This window comes from Xenopus laevis, chromosome 1S, assembly GCF_017654675.1.
Source record: "Xenopus laevis strain J_2021 chromosome 1S, Xenopus_laevis_v10.1, whole genome shotgun sequence".
Taxonomy (NCBI): Eukaryota; Metazoa; Chordata; class Amphibia; order Anura; family Pipidae; genus Xenopus; species Xenopus laevis.
In genome coordinates this window covers 200,629,380-200,650,480 of record NC_054372.1, presented here as the reverse complement: position 1 = coordinate 200,650,480, position 21,101 = coordinate 200,629,380, and the positions used below count along the sequence as shown (strand labels likewise).

The 21,101-nt window shown below is 39.6% G+C and overlaps 1 protein-coding gene across 2 annotated transcripts; it reads left to right on the top strand.

The window, feature by feature from the left end:
* Positions 1–1,476: 1,476 nt before the first annotated feature.
* On the top strand, positions 1,477–19,916 carry LOC108705002 (B-cell differentiation antigen CD72). 2 transcript variants are annotated; one of them, XM_041580713.1, is made up of 7 exons: positions 1,477–2,056; positions 4,838–4,963; positions 5,480–5,569; positions 8,804–9,127; positions 14,286–14,431; positions 16,918–17,017; positions 19,209–19,294. In XM_041580713.1, the coding sequence occupies exons 1-6, from the start codon at positions 1,996–1,998 to the stop codon at positions 17,014–17,016; spliced, it is 846 nt and encodes a 281-aa protein (XP_041436647.1). In that variant the 5' UTR covers positions 1,477–1,995; the 3' UTR covers position 17,017; positions 19,209–19,294. The 2 variants fall into 2 exon arrangements, with proteins under 2 accessions (XP_041436647.1, XP_041436646.1); XM_041580712.1 differs by having other exon boundaries at positions 1,479–2,056; positions 16,918–17,012; positions 19,209–19,916.
* The last annotated feature ends 1,185 nt before the right edge of the window (positions 19,917–21,101 follow it).

Here is a 21,101-nt window from a genome sequence, read left to right as displayed (position 1 = left end):
CAATATTCTTTTTCTTTATTTTACTGTGTGGTGGAGGGCGGATCTGTGTGGTGGGGCTTGTGGTTGGCGCAGCCCAAGGAGCCCGGAAATGTGACACTGCTCTTTCATGGTTTACATCGTATCTGTCTGACCGTTCCTTTAAAGTTTCCTTCTCTAACTCTACTTCTACTACTTTCCCACTCTCTGTTGGAGTTCCTCAAGGCTCTGTTCTAGGCCCCCTGCTGTTCTCGCTCTATACAACTTCACTAGGAAAACACATTCAGTCATTTGGACTTCAGTATCACCTTTATGCTGATGACACCCAACTCTACTTGTCTACTCCTGATCTTTCTAATTCTGTCCTTTCCCAAGTCACTGACTGTCTCTCTGCTGTCTCCTCCTGGATGTCTCACCTGAAACTGAACCTTTCTAAAACAGAACTCATTATATTTCATATCTTCCCCTGTCCCTCAGATATCACTCACCGTAAACAACACCACCTTTCATTCCACCACACAGGCTGCCTAGGAGTTATCTTAGACTCACATCTGTCTTTTTCACCACACATTCAAACACTTGCAAAATCTTGTCGTATTCAACTGCGCAACATTGCTCGAATACGACCCTATCTCAGTTCAGAATCAACTAAAACACTGATTCAGTCTCTCATCATCTCCCGCATTGATTACTGCAACTTACTCCTCACAGGTATTCCAACAAGTCACCTTTCACAACTCCAATCTGATCTAAACGCGGCCGCTAGACTCATTCATCTATCTCACCACTCAACATCAGCTGCTCCCATATGTATGTCCCTTCACTGGCTCCCAATCTCTTCTAGAATCAAATTCAAATTACTTACACTCACATTCAAGGCCCTTAATAATGAAACCCCTCCCTATATTTCATCTCTAATCTCCAAATACTCTCCTTCACGAAACCTTCTCTCTGCTTCTGATCTTCCCTCACTTCTCCTCTGATCACTTCTGCCCATTCTCACCTACAAGACTTCTCTCTATACTTCTACCCATTCTGATCTACAAAACTTCTCTCTCATCACTTCTGCCCATTCTCATCTACAAGACTTCTCTCAGGCTTCTGCTTTTCTCTGGAACTCTCTGCCACAAGCTCAGACTTTCTCCTTCTTTCCAAACTTTCAAGCGCTCCTTAAAGACTCACCTGTTTAAAGAGGCCTATTCGATGTACCTTAATTAATCATTGCTGTATCATAAATCACAAAATTGTTTCTAAAATCCTTAAGTCTCAATTGTACCCTAACCTTTAGTTTGTAAACTTCAATCTGTAGACCCCTCTAATCCTATTGTATCTGTAACCCTTGTTTGTTATCCACCATTTATTCCTTGTTTGTTATAACTAAGGTAAAGCACTGCGTATCTTGTCGGCGCTATATAAATAATGATGATGATTAGTCACAATGTTACGAGTGAGTTGTTTTGGGGGGTGGGGGGTTCTGCCTCACTGACTCCATCTGTCAGGGGTTTCCTCTTTCTCTGAACATCACATGACTTAATTAATTCCTTCCTCTTCTCTTATGTGTAACACACTCACATCACTAGGAGCTGACACTCACATCACTAGGAGCTGACACTCACATCACTAGGAGCTGACACTCACATCACTAGGAGCTGACACTCACATCACTAGGAGCTGACACTCACATCACTAGGAGCTGACACTCACACTCACATCACTAGGAGCTGACATTCACATCACTAGGAGCTGACATTCACATTACTAGGAGCTGACACTCACATCACTAGGAGCTGACACTCACATCACTAGGAGCTGACACTCACATCACTAGGAGCTGACACTCACATCACTAGGAGCTGACACTCACACTCACATCACTAGGAGCTGACATTCACATCACTAGGAGCTGACATTCACATTACTAGGAGCTGACACTCACATCACTCAGTGTAACACACTCACATCACTCAGTGTAACACACTCACATCACTAGGAGCTGACACTCACACTCACTGCTCAGGAATGAATGAAGCCGTCACTTACGCTGACCTGCAGTTTGTCAACTCATCCCTGAAGGAATCAGGTGAGGGGCTGATAGATGCTGGGGGGGGGGGTGACAGTTACTGGGGGGCTGATAGAGGGGGGGGGATACTGCAGATAATAGACTGGAGAGGACCCAGAAGTACCAGTGTGGGGGTGCCACAGATGATACGTTCTTGCGTCTGTCTTGTTATGTACATGTGGGGCTGTCACACAGCTGTTACACACAAAAATAAGACCAATTGCAAATTGTCTCAGACCACTCCTGCATTATATAAAGTGCAATTTGAAACACCCGTATAAGAACTTTCAGCAGCTGCAGTGTCTCTGGGTTGTAATTATATAAGTATTATTATATGATATATTATATATATTCCAGAAATGAAATCTACATGTGACTGTGTGAGGGGGGGGTGAGTGAATGGAATAAGTAAGAAACCCCCTTTATGAACCCGGGGTTAGTGCCGACCAATCGGCTGGCTCCTGCCACCTCCACAATACACAGAAATCCCAGGCGCGGGGGTGTGAGAATGAAACACTTCCCATAGATACTCACTGCATAACTGGGGAATGGGAGTAACTGTTACTGTAACAGCTGATAGGGCCCCAAATATCAGCAGATAAAGTAGCAGCTAAATCTCATATTATGAACTAAAGGGCCACTAAACCATCATTTGTCATATTCTCCTATGGAAATACTAATGGGGATGAGTAAATACTTATTTTCCCTCATTTCGATGAACGTGAAATTGGCACAGTTTGCAGTTTCAGACTTGAACGGGAAATCCATTGTTCCCTATTTAGCAACAACCTTCCTGATATCCCGCCACATACTTAGTGTAGTTGGGAATCAAATTAATGAGGCATGAACTATTGGGCCAATGGGGTGACTTGAGAACACTGGGGGAGGGTCTGAAAGTCATTAGTAACTGAATGCTTTTGCATGAAAAGGTTAATTATACCCAAGTACACATGAGAGAAGGTAAGTGTTCCTCTTATATGTATGTGTATAGCAGGCCCTGTACTTAATATTATATCATCCAGCAATTCCATGATAGGGGTTGGAGGAGGACATGGGTGGTTTATGAGTAGAGTTATTGAATAATATTGGGGAGTGGCCGGGTTGGATCAGAGCCATTTGTCTTGTTGGCAGGACCAATCACCTATTGGGAAAGAACTTGGATCCCTTAGAGTTGTAACCTGCTAATGTATTAGTATGGGGCCTATCTACCTACCAACAGCCCCAGCAGCTTCAGAGGAATTAATTATACAAGTATGGTAGAGTTTGCATTATATTTTATATTGTGGTAATTGCGCTGATACCAGAACTTGCCCCTTTGGAACTCTCAATCTTTGGCAAAGGGAACAGATTGGGCCATTGGTGTGGGACGAGAAGTTGCCAAAATAAATCCTTAATTCCAATGATTATAGAAGTGACAAATCACTGTCAATGTGGATCTGTTTCTTGTGTTGTAGCAGAGTTATCCTAATGGCAGACATTATGTAACCCCTCCATTAATGGGGTATTTGTCGTCCCTTGTGTAATGCTCTGTGTTACTCATTGGTGGGAGGAATGATAACATAGATGTGAAGATTCTGCTTGGACTCTATCTGCTCATATTCTTCTATAATATTCTTGGAAAGATTTGTTTTTCCACTCATTACACTGTTATGAAAATACATTTCAAATGGTGTTTGGGAATATGAGAATATGCAACATCATTATCCAAATGAATCTTATCCAAATATATCAGTATGTGCAACAAATAGCCCCTGATCTCTATATAGCACCCTACTATGGGGCAAATTCACTAAGATTTGTAGTTGCGCCAGCATCCGCTTCGCCGCACTTCGCCAGGCGTATTTTCGCCAGCACTACGCAAATTCAATAAAATCCGAAGTTGCGCTCAGGGGAAACAAAAGGTTGTGAAGTTGCACTATCGTTAATTCGCCAGGCAAAGCGAAGTTACGATAGCGATGGTTAATTTGCATACGGCGCCAAATGAAGTTACAATGGAGGAATATGTATCATTACTACACAAGCCTGGGAAACCTTCAAAACAGCAAATAAAATGTTTATTTTGCCCTACACATGTGCCCACTGTATAGTTAAGGTGCCATGAGTCAGGAAATGTTTTTTGATCTTTTTCAGCCTATCACCCATAAAAAAAGAAAAAACGCCAAAAACTTTTTTTGAAGCAATCCCTATCAACTGTATTGCGCTTCGCCTGGTCTGAGGTGGTGAAGGAAGTCTGGCGTAAAAGGTAGCGTTCAGAAAAATTCGTGAATTTGCGTAGTTACGTCCACTGCGCAAATTCGCCAGGCGTAAGGGTGCGAAGTAACACTAGCGAATTTACGCCAGCGTCCGTTAGCGAATCAGCGAATTAACGAAAATGAGCTACGCTAGTGAATGGTGCTCACTGGTATAACCCCAGGCCAGTGCAGTTTTGTGCTGATAGGAGCACCAGCCCGGGTTTTCAGGTAAGTCAATACAATCACTTGGGGGTGTTTAACATTTGGCACCCAAAGTTCTAACAGACTTTGTTCTCCTTTAAGGCATATCCCTTTCAACAAATGTTATATTAGTTGTTATTGCTGAAATGTTACCTGACTTTGGAATAATAACCATTGGTTTAGGCTACATCCTATCAGTGTTTATTCAGTGTGATTTCAGGGGTGCAGGATTATTCCCATTGGTATAATTGTGGGCCATACCTGAGAGTGGGTTACACTCACCTGAATATTAGCCAAATAGATAAGTATTGTATCCAACATAAATCCAACATTCCTGTAAATAATATTTATTCATCTCTTACTTTAAAAGTCTTCAAAAGTGATGAAGAGGAGGATCCAGGGGCCACATATGAGAATGTAAAAAGTCTAAATGTCCCAGTAATGAAAGTGGAAACTTCAGCCCCAGACAACAGAGGCCGAGCTCAACCCCCTGGAGGTAAAATGTTAAATATTGTGGTTACTGATTTATGGACACAGACAATGAAACTAGTGAGAAATGATAGTCCTGAAAGTTCATTATTCAGCAGTCTGGTAGGGAATATATAAACCACTCGTGTGAGACAACTGCTCTATGTAATCCCTACTCCCAGTAGTATATGGGCCGATTAGCAACCCATTTAGATGCTACGGTGCCAATCTTTTGTTCTTCTCATCAAAACATACGAGTCCCAAAGTTAAAAGGACAGTGTCAGTTTTCCTCATCTCTGAACTACTTTACACTTTAGCCTTTAGAACAATGACAATGTCTTCTAACTGCCCTGGAAGAGAAGGACAATAAAGAAAGAGATTAATATTACCCCAGGTACAAGTTACAGATCACTATTGGCTGCTGGGTAAACGAGAGTGTCCCTTGTAATAGTTAGTATAGCTACTAGAGGAAAGGGATCTCAGTGTTGTCATAATTGCAATAACCATGATTAGTATTAATTATTTCTCTCAATTTCATGCACAGGACTCCAGAAACAAGAGTATAAATTCCTACTCCTGCTCCTCCTCCTCTGCCTCGGATCTTTCTCTGCTTTGGTTGGAATTGTCATCAAATGTGAGTTCTGAACGTCATTGGCCAAATAAAGGGATTCTGACATGAGTTTTATGGTGTAGTTTTTATTTCTAAATGACACTATTTACACTGCAAATAATTCACTGTACAATATAAAATGTCATTCCTGAAGCAGCAAGTGTATTTAGTTGTAATATTGGTGTGTAGGTGCATCTCAGGTCATTTTGCCTGGTCATGTGATTTCAGAAAGAGCCTGCACTTTAGGATGGAACTGCTTTCTGGCAGCCTGTTGTTTCTCCTACTCAATGTAACTGAATGTGTCTCAGTGGGACCTGGATTTTACTATTGAGTGTTGTTCTTAAATCTACCAGGCAGCTGTTATCTTGTGTTAGGGAGCTGCTATCTGGTTACCTTCCTATTGTTCTGTTGTTTGGCTGCTGGGGGGGGGAAGGGAGGGGGTGATATCAGTCCAACTTGCAGTACAGCAGTAAAGAGTGACTGAAGTTTATCAGAGCACAAGTCACATGACTGGGGGCAGCTGGGAAACTGACAATATGTCTAGCCCCATGTCAGATTTCAAAATTTTCAAAAAATTTTAAAAAAAGTTTGCTCTTTTGAAAAGCAGATCTCAGTGTAGAATTTTAATGTGTTTTGAAAAAAAAACATGTTTTCCCTCTGCAGTATCCCTCTAATAAAGAGACAGAAATAAGCCAATGTGACACTCATTTCATATGTATATCAAGCTTGGATGGCAAGATCATACAAAAATGTTTATGGTAGAGCTACATTAAAAGCTAAAAAACCTTTATTTGACATCAAGAACACAATAAAGTGCATGTAACCTCCTTTTATCTCACCCCAAAGCAGCACCACCTAGGGGCAGATTTAATAAAAGGTCAAAGTGAATTTTTTAATGAAAAAAATTAGAATTTCGAGCTATTTTTTGTGTACTTCTACTAGGGAATAGTCCAAATTCAATTCCAAATTTATCATGTACTGTCTCTTTAAAAATGTGTCATCTAAAACCTGCTGAATTGCTGTTTTAGCCGATGGGGGACCTTCTAGAATCTATTTGGAGTCAATTGGTCAATCAAAGTTTTTTTTGGGAAAAACTTTGAATCAAATTCGATCGAACGCAGACCTATTCAATCTAAAACAGACATATTCGACCCAAAAAAAAAACCCTTCAACTTAATTTCGGTTGGTCTTTTTGAATTCAAATTTTGAAGTTTTTTCAATTCGAAATTCGATCCGTGATAAATATGCCCCTTAATGTAAGGATACATCATATCCATGTCCAATTTATACGTTTTATTTATCTGTTACAATTTCAGAATCTGTTACAATTTCATATATATTTGCATAAATAATAAGAAAAAAACAAGAATTTATACAGACAACATGGCATACAGATTATATTTACTCATTAGGCAATATATGTTTTACTCCTCTGTCTTCTCCTTCTCTGATTATAATCAGGAAAAACTAATTACAGAATACAGGTAAGGGACCTGTTATCCAGAATGCTCGGGACCTGGGGTTTTCCAGATAATGGATCTTTCTGTAATTCGGATCTTCATACCTTAAGTCTACTAGAAAATCATATAAACATGAAATAAAGCCAATAGGCTGGTTTTGCCTCAATAAGGATTAATTATATCTTAGTTGGGATCAAGTACAAGCGACTGTTTTATTATTACACAGAAAAAGGAAATCAGTTTTAATTATTTGGATTATTTGATTATAATGGAGTCTATGGGAGACGGCCTTTCCATAATTTGGAACATTCTGGATAACGGGTTTCCTGATAATGGATCCCATACCTGTACATTAAAAATAAAATGAAACAAAGATTTATACTCGACACACAGCTCATATCGAAAAAATCTTCATCTCTAGGTTTTAGCAATACACTGAATTCAGGATTCAGTTCAGGATTCCGTTCAGGATTCAGCCAGGATTGTGCCTTTTTCAGCAGGATTTGGATTCAGCTAAATCCAAGAGCATGTCCGAATTGAATTCGAATCAAATAGCTCATGTGACTTTTCATTACACAAACAAGGAAGTTAAACAATTTTTAACAGTGAGGTTCTTTTTAACCCTTTCTTTTAATACGCGTATATGTAAAAATGTGAAGATTATATCAAGTTCTACATTACAGGGAAAGTTCAGCTTCTAAATAATTTTTAGCATATTATTTATGGACCTATTCTAAGCAACTATTCAGTTGGTCAGCATTATTTAGTTTGTGTGGAACCAGACAGCAGTATAAATTCTAAGCCCAAACACAGCGGAACAAAAATGTGAATATTTCAACCACAAAAATATACAGGTATAGGATCCATTATCCAGAAAGCTCAGAATTACGGAAAGGCCATCACCCATAGGCTTCATTTTATCGAAATAATCCACATTTTTAAAATTTCTGTGTAATAATAAAACAGTAGCTTAATATAAGGATATAATTAATCCTTATTGGAAGCAAAACCAGCCTATTGGCTTTATTTAATGTTTAGATGATTTTCTAGTAGACTTAGGGGCCGATTCACTAAATTCGAGTGAAGGATTCGAAGTGAAAAAACTTCGAATTTCGAAGTATTTTTTGGGCTACTTTGACCATCGAATGGGCTACTTCGACCTTCGACTACGACTTTGAATCGAAGGATTCGAACTAAAAATCGTTCGACTATTCGACCATTCGATAGTCGAAGTACTGTCTCTTTAAAAAAAACTTCGACCCCCTAGTTCGCCATCTAAAAGCTACCGAAGTCAATGTTAGCCTATGGGGAAGGTCCTCATAGGCTTTCCTAAGTTTTTTTGATCGAAGGATATTCCTTCGATCGTTGGATTTAAATCCTTCGAATTGTTCGATTCGAAGGATTTAATCGTTCGATCGAAGGAATAATCCTTCGATCGTACGATCGCATTATTTGCGCTAAATCCTTCGACTTCGATATTCGAAGTCGAAGGATTTTAATTCCTAGTCGAATATCGAGGGTTAATTAACCCTCGATATTCGACCCTTAGTGAATCAGCCCCCTTAATGTATGAAGATCCAAATTACTGAAAGATCCGTTATCTGGAAAACCCCAGGTCCTGAGCATTCAATTCCCCAGTCTTTATAAATTAACCCTATTGTTTTGATGACCCCACATGTAGAGATGACAGTGTCAATAGTGTAGGGAGGGTTAGTGGGAGTGCGGCTGATTCCCCTAAAGCAAATGGATTGTGGTGGCTTCAGCCTATGGGGCTTTCAGCTCTACTTGTCTTCTCCAGATCTTCAGGTCTCCAGAGAGTTAGAGGAATTATCCACATCTCACATGGAACTGAACAGCAGCCTCTCCTGGGAAATTCAGAGTAAGGAGGAGAAACTAACACTCACCCACATGCGACTCTCCAACTTACAAACTGAGTTCAAGCAACTGGTGCAGGAGCTGAAGAACCTGAATAGATCCCTGCAGTTCTGTAATGGAACCCAAAAGGATACCAGAGAGAACTTGCTCCGGATACAAGAACTGTATCACAAAACAATGGAGGAAAAAGAAAAAACGGAAAAGAACCTCAAGGAAACAGAAATGCAGCTCCAAAATGCCAATATGGGTAGGTTTTATTTGTATCTCGGGGTACTGAATTAATCGTAATTCACACTTTCTGTAAGGTTTGGATTTGGCCAATTGCTGTCTGTTTAAAGTTTCAAAGTACATTGTAGCACAAGTGAAAAATAAAGAACTTCCCAATGTAAGACCACTATGTTTATAATCTCATCAGTATTACATGGGGTCTGGGTGACATTCCCCAGACCTACAGCTCAAGGTGGAGCATTTCCGAAATGTTGCCTTGTATGTATCTACTACTGGAGCCATTAAAGCACCTTTAACGTACTGATTCTGAAGTTGGGGTGTGCTACAGTTTACATTGAAATTTTGGATCTTGTCTGACCTGCGGCAATAGGTTTTTTCACTGTCTAGTACTCTACCTACAAAAGGTTAGATAGAGCTCTTTATACTTGAGTGGAATTCCTATTTGTTATTATTAAACAACAGCTGCAGTTTAGTACCCTGAGTAAATGGTGACTCAAAGGTTTAAAGGGATACTGTCATGGGAAAACATGTTTTTTTCAAAACACATCAGTTAATAGTGCTACTCCAGCAGAAATCCATTTCTCAAAAGAACAAACTGATTTTTTTATATTCAATTTTGAAATCTGACATGGGGCTAGACATTTAGTCAATTTCCCAGCTGCCCCTGGTTATGTGACTTGTGCCTGCACTTTAGGAGAGAAATGCTTTCTGGCAGGCTGCTGTTTTTCCTTCTCAATGTAACTGAATGTGTCTCAGTGGGACATGGGTTTTTACTATTGAGTGCTGTTCTTAGATCTACCAGGCAGCTGTTATCTTGTGTTAGGGAGCTGCTATCTGGTTACCTTCCCTTTGTTCTTTTGTTTGGCTGCTGGGGGGAAAGGGAGGGGGTGATATCACTCCAACTTGCAGTACAGCAGTAAAGAGTGACTGAAGTTTATCAGAGCACAAGTCACATGACCGGGGGCAGCTGGGAAACTGACAATATGTCTAGCCCAATGTCAGATTTCAAAATTGAATATAAAAAAATCTGTTTGCTCTTTTGAGAAATGGATTTCAGTGCAGAATTCTGCTGGATCAGCACTATTAACTGATTCATTTTGAAAAAAAAAAAAAATTTCCCATGACAGTATCCCTTTTACGGTTGGAATGTGGAGTAATGATTCGTCTTGCCATGCATTTACTAGACCACAGCAAATTTGGACGGCCACAGCTAAAGTAAAGACCACATGTAACTCATGAGATAAAGTTCCATTCATGATTTCTACTGTCTGCACATTTACAGTGACTTCCAGAATAAGACATAAAGGGTTAAGTTACTGCACCAGCCCCAACATGGGATAGTCCTGCGCCTCTCTCTGTGGCCCCAGTATTTCATGGTATAGTGACAATGTTCTTGGCACAAGGGCCCCATCATTTCACCGCACAGAAACCCAAAGCTTTTCATGGCACAATAACTCCAGCATATACTTTACCCCCCTTCCCACTGTGATTCACCTGTTCCTCAAAGCAAAGAGTGGCCACATCCACTGACAAACTGTAAAGGAAATAGGGTGGAATTCTAACATCTGTTTTATTTCTTGACACAACAAGAAATGACAATGAATTAGATTGTGTGACAAAATTCTAGACAATGTGCTACTGGTGAAACTGAAACATTTGCCACAAAACTGTACAGCCCTTACTGTTCCCAGCAATTCTGTATATGAATCAGGGCTTCCACCATCCCATGATACTCACTGTTAGTGGCCCCAGTGACAGTGGCATAAATAAGGTCCCCGCAAACCCTGCAATTCAGGGGGGCCCGAGTCCTGAGGGGCCCCACCAATGCTGCCAGGATCTGAGGGGACCTAAAATAACATGTGTCACCCAATCGAATGCTGACACGCCACGCATGCGACGCACCAGTCCTCTCTAACTGTCTAACTCCCAACTGTCCCGTTTTCAGTGGGACAGTCCTGCTTTTCACAGCTCAACCCGCAGTCCCGAATTTGTATTAAAAAGTCCAGACTTTCTTCGCACTGAACAGCCAGAAAAAGATACAAAGTTTCTAACTTAATTGGCTTTTGTAACAATTTTGAGATAAGCAAATAAGTAATTGTAACAATTTAGATAAACAGGTCTCTTGGGAGAATTTAGACTCACAGTTTAAAGGGCAGTTCACCTTCATTAGCAAAACTGTAATCACTGGGGAAAAAAACAGAAATATGTTCAAACTTTCATAACCTCAAAATAATATAAAATAATATAGAACATGCTCAATTTGGTTCCTTTTAATAAGGGACTGCTGCTAATGCACTCTGTCTCTAAATAAAGCCTTGCTACACAGTATTAAGTCTAACAAAGTGGTTCATTCTACAGCACTTGGCATCTAATATCAATCGCTCACCTGGATTTCATGATGACCCGGGTGTCCAAACGCACTTGGGTTTACAAACGTTGTGTAACAGAGGGGACTCACCAGATAAGACGAATGGCTCGGGTGCATCACCCCAAACCCGTAGCTAGAGATGAGCTGTAATCAGAAGATAAAGATAACGAGCACTTTGTATCCACTCGTAGATTAAAAGTAATGAACTTTATTTCATCCACATTCTTTTTGCCCCTTCCCTATCCCCTTGTCCTCCTACCATTTAAGTCAAAATGAACATGTGGGTTGGCTCTAATGTGTGTACAATTCAGTTTTATATATTCATCAATTACATTTTATCTCACACGTTGGTGGAGAGTTGTCATTGGTTTAATTATATATTTATTTATTTAATGAAAATGAGTAGAAAATGAACGATCTAATAATTAAACATATTCTACATAATGTCACATGACTTACATCTGGTCTCACTGACCGTGACTTTATTCACCATAATGAAGCGCAGGAGAGATACTGATGCCTTGTCTTGATATATTTATATTTACAACAAATTAAATCCTCATCCTGAATTATTCTTATCCCAAAGCAAGATTGGTTTTATATAGGGATGCACCGAATCCAGGTTTAGGTTCGGGATTCGACCAGGATTCGGCCTTTTTCAGCAGGATTCGGATTCGGCCGAATCCTTCTGCCTGGCCGAACCGAATCTGAACCCTAATTTACATATGCAAATTAGGGGCGGAGAGGGAAATTGGGTGACTTTTTGTCACAAAACAAGGAAGTTAAAAATGTTTTCCCCTTCCCACCCCTAATTTACATATGCAAATTAGGGTTCGGATTCGGTTCGGTATTCGGCTGAATCCTTCGCCAAGGATTCGGGGGTTCGCCCGAATCCAAAATAGTGGATTCAGTGCATCCCTAGTTTTATACTAAAGAGAACATAACTTATGAAGGTCTTTATTATGTATAAAAATGGTTAAGCCAAACTGCCTTGTTATATATATATATATATATATGTGTGTGAATGAATTTTAGAATTCCCATTTTTAAATGTAATTAAATGAACAATGTGTATGTCATTTAGCGAATTTCGCTTGTTAGGACTCATGGCTAGTAGCATTGGGGTTAATTACCCAGTTTGTAACATTGTAATTAATGATGTCATGTCCGGTAATGAATTTAAATTCGAGTGCATTGCCTATCACTAGGTATCGTTTGATATGAAACGCGTCAGGATATTTGATGGTTTTAACAAGATGAAATAAAGTTCATTACTTTTAATCTACGAGTGGATACGGAGTTCTCATCATCTTTATCTTCAAACTTCCATAAGCTGACAAATTTTGTAAAACGAGCATGGTAATTAGGGGGTGTGGCCACAAAATGTGGGTGTGGTCATCCACATTTTTAAGGCCATTGACATAATACTGGACATAGGTAGGGATATATTGTGTGGACCACAGGGACTTCCTTGATGACTTCTCCTGTTACCTGTTCCTACATAGGATCATTACGTCTTATTCTACCAGAAGTTTAGTCAGTCTAAATCATCTTTATTAGGAGTGTCTCTCTTAACTGAATGTCAGTCAGGTTAAATCATTTAATTCAGCACCTAGGAGTTAACTTATGCACAGAACGTTCCTTGGAGGGGGGCTGAAAGTTCCTCTGCATGGGGCCCCTGCAAAAGGAGATAGTAAGTGACCAATGGGTCAGGGGAATTATTGTGTAATTGGTAAAATAAAAAACATATAAGCCAAAAACAAAGCTCACCTATGTACATGTCACAGGTAGGTACACCCAGTGATACATACATGAGTGTGGTTTTTGGCTTGGAGGAAGGGGGTGATGTCACTTCAATGTTAATCTTTAAAGGGATACTGTCATGGGAAAACATGCTTTTTTAAAAAACATCACTTAATAGTGGAATTCCAGCAGAATTCTGCACTGAAATCCATTTCTCAAAAGATCAAACAGAATTTTTTATATTCAATTTTGAAATCTGACATGGGGTTGGACATATTGTCAGTTTCCCAGCTGCCCCCAGTCATGTGACTTGTGCTCTGATAAACTTCAATCAGTCTTTACTGCTGTACTGCAAGTTGGACTGATATCACCCCCTCCCTTTCCCCCACAGCAGCCAAACAAAAGAACAATGGGAAGGTAACCAGATAGCAGCTCCCTAACACAAGATAACAGCTGCCTGGTAGATCTAAGAACAGCACTCAATAGTAAAATCCAGGTCCCACTGAGACCCATTCAGTTACATTGAGTAGGAGAAACAACAGCCTGCCAGAAAGCATTTCCATCCTAAAGTGCAGGCTCTTTCTGAAATCACATGACCAGGCAAAATGAGCTGAGATGCACCTACACACCAATATTACAACTAAATACACTTGCTGCTTCAGGAATGACATTTTATATTGTACAGTGAAATTGTCGACATAAGAAAAAACGCACACTGACTTTAATGCATTTGTAGTGAGAAAAAATGTAATAATAATGTGTGTAATAATTTGTCGCTCGTTCAATGAGTTTTGTGAATGAGGATTCGCTCATCACTACTTATGAAGAATAAAAGGACAAAATCCGCACCCCCTACATGAAATATTTATTTGGTACCTCTCAGCCCCCCAGTGCAAGGAGGGATAAGCAGCGTTGATGGGATTATCAAATGAGATGAGAAACAACAAGTGGCTTATTGGAAATCTCAGCCTGTTTTATTGTTGTACTAAATAATAATCTGCTGGTATAATTGGTAAAGATTCAAACTCATTCTAGGAAAGTTCACTGATATTTCTGTGTCTTACAGCGTATTGCCCCTCACAATGGATTCGCTTTGGAATGAGATGTTTGTTCTTCTCTGAAAAGAAAGAAAATTGGGAGACGAGCAAATTAAACTGTCAGAAGGAAATGTCAACTCTCCTGATCCTCAGAGACAATGACAATGAACTGCAGGTATTTACAAATTCGTTTTGGTACCACTATCCCAATGCAGTTGTTTGGCCACAGAAACAAAGTGCCCACGGCTAAATGAAATCCAGTGTGGGTACCATTAAAGGGGAAGGAAACCTAGTTGGCGCAAACTGGGCTTGTCGTACCTCTACTTTATGCCCATGAGAGGTCACAGATACAGCCAAACAACCAATGGAATTCAGTCAACATTGAAATTTAGCAACATGTTACTACTACTCTCCATGCCAACAGTCACTACCCATTCAGCTCATCTCATGTATTATTATTATTATTATCTTTATTATTATTATTATTATTAATAATAATAATAATAATACACCAACATATTTTGCAGCATTGTACAATAAATGAGTGTATACATTAAAGTTTCAGGAGAACATACAAAAACCACCAATAACCAATATAAAAACTAAAAGAGGGCAAACACCTACTTTCCTGCTAACTTACCTGCCTGGGCTACTTACTGCTATTACCTAGAAGCAGATATGTGTTTTTTATGGTTTAGGCTCCTTTGTCTAGAGTTCAACCCCCTACAAATCAGTTTCCCAGTAGCAGTGGCAGTTAACATTGTAACATAGTAAGTAAGGTTGAAAAAAGACACACGTCCATCAAGTTCAGCCTTTGAACTTTTTTTAACCTACCTAACTGTCAGTTGATCCAGAGGAAGGCAAAAAACCCATCTGAAGTCTCTCCAATTTGCCTCAGAGGGGGAAAAATTCCTTCCTGACTCCAAAATGGCAATGGGACCAGTCCCTGGATCAACTTGTACTATGAGCTCTCTCCCATATCCCTGTATTCCCTCATTTGCTAAACACCATCCAACCCCTTCTTATACCTATCTAATGTATCAGCCTGTACCCCTGGTTCACTTCCCAGCTCTCCCTGTAACACCCCTTTCCCTCCTCTAATCTCATTGGCTCCCTCCTGTCTGCTGGGAGGAGCTACTGGTGAATAAAGCATCCGACCCTTCCTTGTACCTATCTAATGTATCAGCCTGTACCCCTGATTCACTTCCCAGCTCTCCCTGTAACACCCCTTTCCCTCCTCTAATCTCATTGGCTGCCTCCTGTCTGCTGGGAGGAGCTACTGGTGAATAAAGCATCCGACCCTTCCTTGTACCTATCTAATGTATCAGCCTGTACCACTGATTCACTTCCCAGCTCTCCCTGTAACACCCCTTTCCCTCCTCTAATCTCATTGGCTCCCTCCTGTCTGCTGGGAGGAGCTACTGGTGAATAAAGCATCCGACCCTTCCTTGTACCTATCTAATGTATCAGCCTGTACCACTGATTCAGGGAGACAATTCCACATCTTCACAGCTCTCACTGTAACAAACCCCTTCCCAATATTTAGCTGGAACCTCTTTTCTTCTAATCGGAATGGGTGATCTTGTGTCAGCTGGAAAGACCTACTGGTAAATAAATCATTAGAGAGATTATTATATGATCCCCTTATATATTTATACATAGTTATCATATCACCCCTTAAGCGCCTCTTCTCCAGAGTGAACATCCCCAATTTGGCCAGTCTTTCCTCATAGCTAAGATTTTCCCTTTACCAGCTTAGTTGCCCTTCTCTGTCCCCTCTCTAATACAATAATGTCCTGTTTGAGTGATGGAGACAAAACTGTAGGGCATATTCTAGATGGGGCCTTACCAGTGCTCTATACAGTGGGACCCCCTCCTCCCGTGACTCTCTGCCCCATTTAATACAAGTCAAGAGCTTATTTGCCCTTGATGCTGCTGACTGGCATTACTTGCTACAGACAAGTTTATTATCTACAAGGACTCCAAGCTCCGTCTCCATTATGGATTTGCCTAGTGCAGTCCCATTAAGGGTATATAGTGAATAAAGTACCCCCTATTGTAAAATATAAGGATATTATAAGTTACCGAGGAGTTTCATGACCATATAAAAACACGAGGCCGAAGGCCGAGTGTTTTTATACAGGTCATGGAACTCCAAGGTAACTTCTAATATCCTCATATTTTACAACTGGGGGTACTTTATTTATTATAATACACACATTTCAGTGAGTCATGTGACAGAAATGACATCAGAACTCACCGTTTATAACTGATGACATCAGAACTCACCGTTTATAAGGATATAATTTACAAGATATTCATGGCTTTTGTGTATTATAAGTGGATATTGTTACATCCCAGGTGCAGGACTTTACATTTATCAACATTGAATCTCATTTGCCACTTAGCTGCCCAGATTGCCAGTTAGTCAAGATCCTGTTGCAAGTGTCACATCCTGGATGGAATTAATTGGGCTGATAGTTTTGTGTCATCTGCAAACACTGATACATTACTTACAATACCCTCCCCTAAGTCATTAATGAACAAGTTAAATAAAAGTGGCCCCAATACTGAGCCCTGAGGGACCCCACTAAGAACCTTACTCCAAGTATTGGTAACATCTATTAACCTTAATTTTGATATTTGTATGTTATTTTTCAGGAGTTCTTATCCAGCAAAGAGGGAGACTACTGGGTTGGGAATGAAATTGTTTGGAACAACAGATTTACATGGAAAAATTCAAATGAATTTCCAGAGTAAGGTTTGGGCATATTTGTTCTACATTTATCTTTACACTGTCTGATTTGTTTCACTTTGGGATCCTATTTGTTATAATCAGAAATGAAAGGAAAACTTCACAAACTTTTGTCTCTTAAAGCCCTTACGGGCGGTTTATACTGTGGCAAAGATTATCATAAGCTTGAGTATAACAAATACAACAATTTCTTCAAAATATAACTCGACTGATTTGCATCTGACACGACATTGGAGCACATTTTCTAAGAGTGAATTATGATTTTTGGGCAAAAAAATCGCCAATGGCATCGAATTCATCGAATTCACCAATTTACTAAAAGGCGCAGAGTACAATTCACTAGCAGAAAAAGCCTATATGTACTCGCCATATTTAAAATGAAGATTTAATTGGAAGAAAGTGCGCTAGAGAAAATTCACTAATAAACTTTCGCACTGACAAATTTTCGCTAGTGAATAAACGCCAGTGTTTGTTTGCTGATACGAATATACGCATTGTAATGAATAGTCACAGTCATAGCAACATAACGTCTGACATATTTGCGTGAAGTATGGCCAAGATTTCCAAAGCAAAAAATCAGACCTAAGTAAATGTGCCCCATTGAATGCGCCAAGATAAAAGCTGATATGGACAGAAAAACTTTTGTTTTGTTCATTGAAGTATATTGACTGTTGGATATAAAGGCATTAACAAAAGACTCCATCTGACTTTATCTGCTCTGACTTTTAAGTTCAGCTGTGGGGGCATAGGTGGATTTTCATTAAGGCTTGGAGAGGTTAACCCTAAAAAAATAAAATAAAAACAAAAAAAACAAATGTAAAAATCTAATTTATCTATTTGAGTTTATCTTGGGGGAGGGGCAGAGGTAACTCCAGTGGTGTCATCATGAGATTTCAGATGGGAAAGATTATGATCTGATGTTAGTGCCAAACAGAGTTAGGGAATAGGTGAGACTGATCATTACCCAGGATGCTGTTTGTTCTGGGGATCAGGGCCAAGTAACTGTTGATCCTCCACCTGTTTGTTTGGAATGGAATATTAGACCAATTATAATGATGCGTTTAGGCTGCAAAATAATAATAGGTGGGATAAAAAAAAAAAAAAGCTGGCAACTTTTCATTGTGTTTGTTATGGGGCAATAGGCTTTGTTCTTATTGATTCAGTGACATGACTGACAGTCTTATTTCACAGAATGTATATATTAACTGTTTTGTGAAACTGAGTTTTCTTTTTGTTGTTTCTGTCACAAACATCTATTTTGTCATTCAAATCTAGCTTGGCTTGCACTAGTTAGTTACACCATTGTGTATTTTTTATATAACTCATTCTGTAAGTAACTTTACACATAAGTGTGTCTGTCACATACATTTGTGAGACAGATTGCTTGTTAAAGTCTAAAGAATGGAGATATTTTGTGCACAAAACTGATTTTGTTTTTTTTCTTTAATAGAAATAAGTATATTGTATATTTTTTTTTATCTGTGTATTTGGCCACAAATAATTATGGACCATGTGAGATATTCATTCTGTGTACTAGGGATATTTTTTGTATACATAGGGGCACATTTACTAAGGGTCGAATTTCGAAGTACAAAAAAATCAAAATTCGACCATCGAATAGGGCAGTTAGACATTCAAAGTCAAAGAATTTTTAAAATCGCACAATCATACGTTTAAACCGTTCGAATCATTCGATTCGAACAATTTAATCGTACGATCGTCCGATTTTACCAAAAATCCTTTGACTTCTCCCCCATAGGCTAAACAGGACTTTGGCAGGTTTAAGATGGTGTAGTGTCGAAGTGTAAACTTTTTTTAAAGAGACAGTACTTCGATTTTTGAACTCGAAGTTTTTCACTTCGAATTGAAGTCAAAGTCGAATTTGGCCTATTCGATGGTCGAAGTGTATAAAAATTACTTCGAAATTCGAAGTTTTTGAAATTTGAAAAACCACCTCGACCCTTAGTAAATGTGCCCCATAATGTATTTGGGACAAATGACACCCCAATACTGACTATTATGCCCTAGATTTCTGTTCCTTCGATCTATAGACATTGACTGAAGTCCCTGATTTCCTTTAGTACAATGGCAGCGCCACAGCCTGGTTCCCCCTCTCTTGTCTGCCCCGTGGCACATGTAGGTGCTTCTCTATCACATTCAGAACCCAACTGATCTTCTCATCTATATTCATTTTCAGGTGCTGGGGAGATAATTGTGTTAAAATCAGCAGCGGGAGACAACAATATGTGAAAAAATATCTCAACAATAGATGGATCTGTGAGAAAAAGCTGGTTCTGTTGGATGTTGCCAAGTCAGACTCCAGTTTAAAATACCGTTTCTACCTCTCTGGTGAAAATGGCAAGTATCAGTGCCAGAAACAATAAAAGAAGTGACACATGAAAAGACCAATGGAAATCCTGGATTATATCATTTGTAGTTAAAGTCACACTGTTTACTCCTTATTGTGCAAATGGCAAGTCATGTTGTTGCTGTGTGATACCAATGTGAGACTATTTCTTATACTGCGTTAGTACATTAATCAGTGTTATGCCAATTAGTGGGTGCAGCCAGTGCAGGGAGGCAGTAATTAGCTTTGTGTATCCATTGTATATATCATTTTTGGGCTATTATTTAAAGTTAGGGTTTTAGCAAGAGCAGCCTTAGTTGATGGGGAGTATAGAGTCTGTCACACGTATGATCATAAAACATCACAGCATGATAACAAGCGGATCTAAAGAGAACCTATTTGGGTTATTTTTTAATGCAATATCACAGGTCATTTTCCAGGACTGAGATTGGATCATTATTGGCAGATGGCTCCCCTACACCAGGGATATAAAAAAAACAACCCCCAGAACCCTTTAAAGCAGGGATCCCCAACCTTTTGAACCTGTGAGCAACATTCAGAAGTAAAAGGAGTCGGGGAGCAACACTAGCATGAAAAATGTTCTTGGGGTGCCACATGAGTGCTGTAATTGGCCATTTGGTAGCCCCTATTTGGATTGTCAACCTACATTGAGGTTCTATTTGGCAGTACACCTGTTTTTTATACAACCAAAACTTGCCTCCAAGCCTGGAATTCAAAAATAAGCTCCTGCTTTGAGGCCACTGGGAGCAACATCCAAGTGGTTGGAGAGCAACATGTTGCTCGCGAGCTACTGGTTAGGGATCACTGCTTTAAAGGGATACTGTCATGGGAAAACATGTTTTATTTTCAGTTAATAGTGCTGCTCCAGCAGAATTCTGCACTGAAATCCGTTTTTAAAAAGAGCAAACAGATTTTTTTTTATTTAATTTTGAAATCAGACATATTGTCAGTTTCCCAGCTGCCCCCAGTCATGTGACTTGTGCTCTGATAAACTTCAGTCACTCTTTACTGCTGTACTGCAAGTTGGACTGATATCACCCCCTCCCTTCCCCCAGCAGCCTAACAACAGAACAATGGGAAGGTAACCAGATAGCAGCTCCCTAACACAAGATAACAGCTGCCTGGTAGATCTAAGAACAACACTCACTAGTAAAATCCAGGTCCCACTGAGACACATTCAGTTACATTGAGTAGGAGAAACAACAGGCTGCCAGAAAGCAGTTCCATCCTAACGTGCTGGCTCTTTCTGAAATCACATGACCAGGCAAAATGAGCTGAGATGCACCTACACACCAATATTACAACTAAATACACTTGCTGCTTCAGGAATGACATTTTATATTGTACAGTCAATTATTTGTAGTGATGGGCGAATTTATTCGCCAGGGGCAAATTTGCGGCGAATTTGCGCAATTCGCCGCCAGCAAATAAATTTGCAAAGTGCCTGCGAAAATTTGCCTGCGTAAAAAAAAAAAAAAACGGGCACCGGCGTCAAAAACTAAACGCCGGAGCCGTTTTGCGAATTCGCCCATCACTAATTATTTGCAGTGTAAACAGTGTCATTTAGAAATAAAAAACTACATCATAAAAATCATGACAGAATCCCTTTAATGTTAAATGAAAATGATCAGAAGAACATCACAGCCCAGATGTTTGGCTTACTAAGAGGCTGGTTGCAGAATACATCTTTAGATTGTAAGCTCTTTAGGACAGGGCTGTCTT

Bases quoted from the DNA above. Each gene is read 5' to 3' on its own strand.
- LOC108705002 (XM_041580712.1), top strand. From the start codon at position 1,996: ATGAATGAAGCCGTCACTTACGCTGACCTGCAGTTTGTCAACTCATCC. The intron at 4,964-5,479 runs GTAAAATGTTAA...TTTCATGCACAG, and splicing joins CCGAGCTCAACCCCCTGGAG to GACTCCAGAAACAAGAGTAT. The intron at 14,432-16,917 runs GTATTTACAAAT...GTTATTTTTCAG, and splicing joins ACAATGACAATGAACTGCAG to GAGTTCTTATCCAGCAAAGA.